The sequence below is a fragment of the Manacus vitellinus genome, unplaced genomic scaffold, assembly GCF_001715985.3.
Source record: "Manacus vitellinus isolate BGI_N305 unplaced genomic scaffold, ASM171598v3 scaffold_99_pilon, whole genome shotgun sequence".
Classification (NCBI taxonomy): Eukaryota; Metazoa; Chordata; class Aves; order Passeriformes; family Pipridae; genus Manacus; species Manacus vitellinus.
The window spans coordinates 463,971-472,536 of record NW_021940916.1 but is presented as its reverse complement, the minus strand read 5'-3'; the positions used below and the strand labels follow the sequence as shown (position 1 = coordinate 472,536).

The following is an 8,566-nucleotide window of genomic DNA, read 5'->3' as shown; positions in this document are numbered from 1 at the left end:
GCTGGGAGCCAAGACCTTATGCAACTCCTGAGCTCCTGAGCAGGGATAATCCCCGGGGCTGAGGAGGAAGTGCACACAAATCCTGTGTGAGCCACGACCCTGAGGGGCTCCTTGGGAAAACACAGAGCAGGGGAAGGTGCGTGTCCCCTCTGGGATCCCTCCTGTCCCCAAGAGCTCTCCCAGCTGGGCAGGGCAGCAGAGGGGACGGGTCCAGCAGTGGCACAAGCCCCATCCAGGAGCAATTTCTGCACAACAGAACCCAGTCGTGTTGGAACACAGTGAATTAACCTTCCACAGCCAAGACAGGTCTGACCACAGCAAGCAGGACCATCCTCCTCCTCCTCCTGCATGGGGCAGCCATGCAGGGACACTGAGTGCCTCTTCCCCAGGGCGTGGGGGGTGCTGGATCTCCACATCTGCAGTCCCCACAGGGAGCCCCACAGGGGATGGGAGGGAGTGGGAAGAGCCCCGGGGTCTTCACTGGGGTCCCCCAAGTCTGCTCCCCCCTGTGCCTGCAGTCTGGCACCTCAGGGATGCTGGAGGACCCTACTCGGGGGCAGGGGGGCTGTATTTGGGAGCTGCCCCCCAGCCTTGGCCCAGCTCACTCCCTGGGGCTCACCCCATCCCACCTCCCGGGATAACTGGGCCGGCAGTGCCCGGGCGAGACATCCCGGCACCGCGGCAGCTCCTGGGGCAGGAACACGAGACAGAGGCTCCTTTATCTGTGTTTGCCCAGCAAAGCCGGGCAGGAGCCACCTCATCCAAGGCCAGTACCCGGCTGGAGCCACCAAGGATCCTCCTCTGCAAGGCCAGTGGCTTCTCCCAGGGAGAGGGGGAGGCTTGGGACAACAGCCCTCAGTGCCACCGAGATGACACGGGAGATACAAAGTCCAGCTGCCAGCAGGACCCTGACCCAGGGATTCCTGATCCAAGTCCCACTGGGATCTTGGGGCAGGTTGGACAGACAGACAGACAGACAGAGCTGGGACTTACAGAAATCTCACATGTGGCTTCGGTTCCATTTTTACTGAGCAGAATGAAAAATTATCCTTCTGAGGCAAGTAGAAAATTCAGGAATGATTAGTCCAAGGCACATATTCTAAAAAAATCTCTTTACATATGTACAACTCCATCAATTATAAATACACATAGAAACCAAAGGCAAACAACAAGCAGATTAAAAAGTGCCAACAAAAAGGTATCAGGGAAGAAAACAGGGACTCATTAAAAATACAATCAGTAGGACAACGGCAGAATAATTTAGTTAAAAGATAATGTTACATATTATTAACCCTGACAAAACACAGGATTGGGGCAGGGAAGGGATTCCTTGAAGGTGCTCTCTGTCTTCCCAGAGACCAGGGAGGGAGGATTGCATATATTTTAAGGTTAAGGTCAAAGCCACCAGGTAAGGCTCCGGTGATGGAGGGTGCCCAGCGGGGAGTTCCCCCTCGTTATTCCTGAGTTTCAGCCTCTGAGCTGCGTTTTCCTGGCGTCTTTTTCCCTCCTTGCTGAGAATTCAGCCCCGGGCCAGATGCAGGAGGTGCAGCCGGGGCCTCTCTGCCATGGGGAGGGCTGGGACGTGCTTTAAATAGGGGAGGGTCTGGGGAGGGGCAGCCTGGCTCTGCCCGGCCCCGGGGACGCTGCTGCGGGCGGGAGGAGCAGAGCTGGGGGAGAGCAGGAGCCCCCCGGGGCAGCAGCAGGGCATGGGGGGCTCCCCCCATCTTTGGTGATCACTTTGAGGTAAAGGAGGTTTCCTTGGGTGCAGTGAGATGTGCCCCTGACAGCAGGGACTGACTCCAGCCCAACGGGTGGTGGGAGGCAGGTGCCAGCTGGGGAGGGGGAAGGACAGGGACCAGAGTAACCCCAAACTGAGCCACACGTGTGGCACGGGGCAGGTCCGTGACCTCGGGGTGTCAGGGAAGGCAGCTCCTGCCTCGGGCACAGCACAACACTCCAGACACAGACCCAGAGCAACTCCCAACACCTCACAGAGCCCTGGGGGGACACGGCAGGTCCCAGCACTCTGCCCAGAGGAGGGGACACTGCCAGGCACTTGCAACGCTGACCTCTCAGGCACGGGGGACCCCAGCCCAGGCCTTCCTGGCTGGACCCCAGGGAAGGTCCCAGGTCTTTCCCTGGAAACATCCCAGTGCCACTTTTAGGAAACACCTCGATGAGTGACAGCAGAGAAAGGAAACCCATCAAAGGGAGGCTGGCAGAGGAGCAGCTCAGGGGAGGTGCTGGAGGTGGCCAAGGGCCATCTCTGTCCCAGGAGGAGGCAGCTGGTCCAGCTGTGGGACAGGGGATGGGGCAGTGCTTGCAAAACAGCCTTTGCTTTTTGGTATCCGAGAGCGAGGTTGCAGCAGGAGCAGCCAAACTGTGCATCCCAGGCAGTGACACAGACACTGCACACCCTGAGCAGTGACACTGACCCTGCCCACCCTGAGCAGTGACCCTGCACACCCTGAACAGTGACCCTGCACACCCTGGGCAGTGACCCTGCACACCCTGGGCAGTGACTCTCACAGTGCACATCCCTGAGCAGTGACCCTGACACTGCACACCCTGAGCAGTGACTCCCAGGCTGCACACTCACCACTCACAAGGGAGCTCTTCCCTTTCAGGGCCTGGGAGTGGCTGTTCCCAAGGTCAGCAGTGGCCAGGGCTGGGCTGCCCAGTCCCAGACCCTCGGGCCGGGGTCCATGGCCCAGCCAAGGACAGTGCAGGACCAGCAGGACAGCCAGGTGAAGGGACATGTGACAGCAGGAGACTGGCCAAAGCATGGCTGGTCACGGCGACCCGGCGAGGTTAAAGTGCAGGACAGGGGACATGGCCCTTCTGCTCTGGGGAATCCCGCTGGTCCTGGCCTGGCTGAGCTCTGACAGACTCGAGCTCTGTCACCGTGGGGGTGCATCCAGCTCCAGCCTCTCCCACGGAGCTCAGCAGCCCAAGGTTCCTTCCCAGGAAGGGAAGGGCAGTGCAGGCAGTTTTGGGTCTCTCAGTACACCGGCTCAGCCCTACCCGAGGACAGCTGAGCTCAGCAGCTCCCAACTCTGTTGGGACAGCATTCCCTTGCCCTTCATCCCAGCCCTCCAGCACAGGCTGGGGCAGCCCAAACTGGGGGCCTGGGCTCCCCCCCTTCCCTAATGGACCAGCACCAGTCACCCGGCTGTGGCCCCACAGAGCTGGGCTGGAGGGCTGGGCAAGGCCTGGCCTGGCTCGGACACTCAGTAGTCTGTGGGGGTGGGCAGAGGAGGGGGGTCTCCCCTCAGTCCCACACAGGCACTGACCTGTGAGCAGGACTGGACACAGCAGAGCCCCCCGGCCCAGCGGGACCCGCTCGGTTTCCCCCAGGCACGTTCCACCCAAACCTGTTTCCTCCCTCCAAACCACAAAAGGGTCAGTCCAAACGGGCAGGACATTCAGGGCTCCTCAGCTCTCACCTGTGCCCCAGAGGACGCGGATCCACGTTGGCCGAGCTCCGCTGGCATTCCCGGCTGGCACTCAGAACTCCAGGTGCGGCCCGCTGAACTGGATCACGCTCTGGCGCTCCTGGGGGAGCAGGTTCTCCTGGGGGAACGTCCTCAGCATGTCCTCCAGGATCTCTCTAAAATTGATACTCCCATCTTGCTGGAGAAAATCCTCCTGTGGCTGCTGCAGGGGGGGGCGGGGGCGTGCTGGGGGTCGGGCCGTGAGGGCGCGGGCCACACCCACCCTCCAGGCCAAAGCAAAAGGGCAACTGGTGCTGCTGGTGGGGCTGCAGGGGGGGCTCTGAGGGGAAGCACAGTGCTCCGGGCTCCGAGTTCATCACCACGTCGGGAATGCTGCTGCTGGGAGGGCTGCAGGTCAAGTCCAGGATCTCGTCCTGGCACAGGGAGGGCAAGGACAGCGGTAGCCTGGGCCCTGGCAGGAGGTGCAGGGGCAGGGAGAAGGGTGGGCCCTGCTCCCGGGCCTGGAGCAGCCGGCTGTGCTTCCGCTTCACGTCCTGGTCCATCTGCTTCAGCTCCTCCCGCACCCTGTGGACGCAGCTCTCGGGGATCTTTATCCCTGGGGGAGGAGCAGACATCAGTCCCCACAGCAGGGAAGGGATGGGGCGCTCTGGGGACAGAGGGAAGGGCAGCAGCACCGGGGGTGTTCACATGGGCACTGAGGGGACAGGCCTGGCTCACCCCCTCTGCCTGGACACATCGGGGTAACCCCAGCTCCCCTCCTTCCCACGGGGTCACCTCAGCAGCGGGCGCTTCCAGCCCGGAACACGTCCCTTTTTAGGAAGGGACTCTTGGTGCTGGGCAGCTGGACCCCTTCATCCCACTCCCCCTCCCCTCCCCAGCACTTCACCCACCAACTTGCTTCTTCTTCTCCTTGGTTTTGAGGCGGACGATCTGCAGGTAGCTGCTGGCGGTGATGTCGGCCATGATGCCGGCGATCCTGCTCCACACCCGCAGCAGGGCCCCGCACAGCATGTAGTAGTGCCGCAGGCGCATGCCCTGGAAGCACTCCTTCCCCTCCTGGATCAGCTTGCAGCTCTTGTTCCTTCGGTTACCATGGGAGAAAACCACCAGGATTAGCACAGGAGCACAGCGGCTTTCCCCCCCCGGCCTCCCCCAGTGCCACAGCCAGGGACCCCCCAGCACAGGCCCTGCCTGGGGAGGGAGGACGTGGCTCAATGACTTTAAACTGAAAGAGGGGAGATTTAGATGGGATATTGGGAAGAAACTCCTCCCTGTGAGGGTGGTGAGGCCCTGGCCCAGGTTTCCCAGAGAAGCTGTGGCTGCCCCATCCCTGGCAGTGCTCAAGGCCAGGTTGGAGAGGGCTTGGAGCAACCTGGGGTAGTGGAAGGTGTCCCTGCCATGGAACTGAATGGGCTTTATTTAAGGTGCCTTCCAACCCAAACCACGCTGGGATTCTGTGGCAGGCTGGGGCTGCAGCTGCCTTACCACAGGGCGTGGTTACAGTTCTTCAAGGAGAAGTGGTAGCTGCTCTCCCAGTGCTCCTTGGCTTCCTCGGGCATCACCTGCAGCACAACACTCAGCATTAGGGACCTTCCACTGCCCAACACCCAGCGAAATCCGGGGCTGGGAGTCAGGACACACCAGTGCTCCCACCATCCCTGCCCAACCACAACAGCACCCTGAGGAGCTGTGATGGGTTAGAGGGAATGTCCTTCCAACCTCCCCCGGCCCACAGCCCCCACAGCAGAGGCGGCAGCTCCCACCCACCCGCCGGTACTTCTTCTGCAGACTGTCCAGGCTCTCGGGCTGGCTTTGCTTCCCAATATTTGGCTTGTAGAGGATGAAGTTCTTCCCACGGCTCTGCTCTGCCAGCAGACAGGTGTATTTGCTGCCTCGCATCTGTGGGGTACAGCTGATGGTTACAGTCACAGCCTCTCTCCCCAAGCCCAGGTTTCTCTAAAGTAACCCCTTCCTTCAAGGATGGAGGTTCTTGGAGGCATCTTCCAGCCCTCAGGAAGAGGTCAGACATGGAGCCTGTAGAGCCATGGCAGATCTCCCACTGGAGCCACCCCTGAGCTGAGGTGCCACCCTGGCAGAGCCCAGGGACATACCTTGTAGGAGAGGTAGAACCCTTCATTGGCTCCTGTCAGTTTGAGTGACTTCTCATAAGCTTCTTCCCACTTTAAGCCTCTGTCGACGCTGATCTGAACAGGGACACACAGAGGGATTTGTAACTCCAGGGACAGGACAAGTGCATCACAAATCCCACCCTCAGCACAACCTTGGTGCTGCTGCAGCCTAGAGCCAGCAGAGACAGGTGCCCACCTTGTAGAACACGACCTGCCCGTCCTGCGGGTGCCCCGGGGTCAGGAAGACCTCCTTGCTCTCCTCATAGATCTCATCCACTCCTGGCGCTAAATCTGAGGAAGGAGAAAAGGCTGCTCTAAGGAAAACCCAGCCAAACCACCTCCTTGGGTCTCAGGATCTGTGCTGGGTGGGGAGGCTGCAGTGGGGAACCACCCTCAGTCAGCACAGGAGGAACAGGGAACCCTGGGGTGCAGGAGGCAGAGCTGTGGCCACCCCCTCTCCATACCAAGGATGCCCATGTCGTATTTGCCCTCCTTCTTGTCCTTCTCAATCAGATAGTCAAAGGTGTCAGAAAAATACTGGAAGAGCATGTTCTGCTTGTCCACCTCCAGGCCCAGGATGCGGTTCAGGAATTTGGTGATGGAGCAGTCTGCAAGAGCACAGCGGGTCAGGGACATGGTGCAGCTGGGCACAGAATCCACCAGCCCCCCCAAAGAGCCCCTCAACCAGCCCCCCAATGTCCCTTCCAACAGCAGCACAGCCCAAGGGCTGTTCCTGTGGGCTGGGAGCAGCTTCAGGGCCATGGGATGTGTGGGGCCATGGGATCTGCAGCACAGGCTGCTCCCACAGGACCTTCCCTTCAAGACAAACATCCTGCCCAGCTGCCCAGCAAACCTCACAAGGCTGGGTGGGCCATGACACCCCTGCCCCTTCTGTCTGCCCCCTGCTTTGGGCAGGAACAGCTCGACACGTACCCTTCTCCACCGAGACAGTGCCATACTTCATCTGACTGCAGCAGATCCCCACAGAGATGAGCCCTTGCTTCATTTCTGAAATGGCAGAAGACACTTGGTGTGTTTTGGGGTTAAGCCTCCCCTCAGCAGTCCTGTGGTGCTGCTTCCCCTCCAGCAGTGCCCGTTGTTTGGCAGCTCAGCCTCCCCCTGTGCCTGGCAGGGTGACATCGCCCCACTCACAGTGAGCTGCTGAGCCAGTGGCATTTTCCTCCCTCTGTTTCCTCTCTCTGACCTTCTCCTCAGCTCTTCCAGCATCCCAGACCTGAGACTACCGTGGCCAGGAGAAACCCCAGAGCTGGTAGTGCTCTTACCACGGAAAAAGTCGGCCTCCCGTCTCTCGTAGCTCTTGGGCACAGGAACTCTGTTCTCCATGTGGCTGAGGATCGTGGACAGGACCCTGTCCAGGGCTTTGGCCCCATACTGTGGGAGGAGACGAGAGTCACACGTGGGAGGAACTGACACCAGAGTCCTCCACCCAAGCCTGGCTCCTGTGCCCGTGGGAGCTGGAGCAGCAGGGAGCTGGGGGGAGCTGGAGCAGCAGGGAGCTGGGTGCTAGACTGGGCCCTGCCTGCAGGTTCCACCAATGACCCTCCCGGCTCCAGATCCCACCAAGGGCTCTCCCAGCTCCTCCAGCCCCCGGGCCATGCTGCCCCAGGGCAGCCCTGTCACCTTGTTCTCGAAGTTGTACTTGCTGAGGTCCCGGGACTCGGTGGCCCGTCGGTCCCCGTGAGTTAAGGCACCCTGGGAAGGCAGATGGAAGAAAACACGACTTTGAGCTGTTGCAAAACACCAGGGAAGGATGGCCAAAGGCCAAAGGAAGAGGCCAGGGTGGAAATGTGCCATGGGGAGGCAGTGTTCCTCAGGGATACTGAGACTTTACCAAAGGATTGGGGGATTTATCAGAAGTGAAGAAAATGAAACAAACTCATTATTCTATTAATTATTTCATTAGCTTTTTGGGAATAGAATGTATGCTCTGGTAACAGTGGGGGAATTCCAGCATCTGGAATTGGGTTCTGCTTCCCTGAAATTCCTCCCAACGCCTTGATTACGTATTCTTCCTCACTTCCTTTCCCAAATCCCAGGATGCTAAAAGCCTTCTGCATTCCACAACTGCAGTGCCTTCAGTCAGGGGTGACACAATCCCCCAGTTACACTGGCCATGCCAGCATGGAACGTCCTCAGAGGGAAGTGGAGCCGACAGCCGATCCCTGCTGTGGGCACTCACCAGGCTCTCCAGGCGTTTGGCCACGATGGATGCAAACCTCCTCTCCCCTGCCAGCTCTGAGATCAGGAACACGTACTCTGGGGCAGAGACCTGGTTCGATCGGTGCGTTCGGCCTGCGGGGACACGAGAACAGGGCTGGAAGGGGAGCTTGGGACGGCCTGTCTGGAGCAGGAACATAACCAGAAAAGCCAAATAACACCCGTCCTGCTCACCCTGCAGAGTCCCTCCTCTGCCCCAGAGCTCAGGACTATAAGCCCGGCTCTGCCAAGTCTCAGCAGCAACAGGGTGTGTGGCTGTGACTGTGGCTCTGTCCCTTTCCCACAGAGACATCTCCTAAACGCACCTGCCCGGCTGTGGCAGGAGCCCAGCTCAGGCAGCCACCACCCATCCCTCCCAGGGTGCCTGGGCTCCAGGGCCTGGCTGACACTCGGGGGCAGGGGGCAGTGCCCAGGGACACCCAGCCCTCACCGAACTGCTGGATGGCCCGGTCCGCGCTCCAGGGCAGCTCCAGGGTCATGTGGACCCGGCGCTTCTGGTTCTTCACCCGTCTGTCTGCTTGGAGGGAGATCCCTGAGCTGGAGGCCTCTGAGATTATCGCTACGAGCTACAGGAGAGACAAGTGAGAACAGGGTGAGGTTCCTGGACACGTGTAAAACTGCTTCAGGAAACAGGCCCGAGCACAACAGCAACCCCGGCGCACAGAGGGGTCTGGGAATCCTCGCCAGCTTCCAGCAGGTCACACCAACAGAAAGCTGCTGGCCTGAGGCTGGCGGGGCACAGGG

The 8,566-nt window shown here is 60.1% G+C and overlaps 1 protein-coding gene across 1 annotated transcript in view; it reads right to left on the bottom strand.

Moving 5' to 3' along the window:
- Positions 1–3,198: 3,198 nt before the first annotated feature.
- SBNO2 (strawberry notch homolog 2) overlaps positions 3,199–8,566 on the bottom strand; it is a 37,210-nt gene continuing 31,842 nt past the window's right edge. Inside the window, 13 exon segments of the mRNA XM_029965340.1 lie at positions 3,199–3,661; positions 3,663–4,050; positions 4,346–4,536; positions 4,941–5,017; positions 5,223–5,354; positions 5,567–5,659; positions 5,781–5,875; positions 6,049–6,192; positions 6,518–6,592; positions 6,868–6,976; positions 7,226–7,297; positions 7,785–7,897; positions 8,253–8,388. Coding sequence (XP_029821200.1) covers positions 3,508–3,661; positions 3,663–4,050; positions 4,346–4,536; positions 4,941–5,017; positions 5,223–5,354; positions 5,567–5,659; positions 5,781–5,875; positions 6,049–6,192; positions 6,518–6,592; positions 6,868–6,976; positions 7,226–7,297; positions 7,785–7,897; positions 8,253–8,388 — 1,779 coding nt within the window. The 3' untranslated portion in view covers positions 3,199–3,507.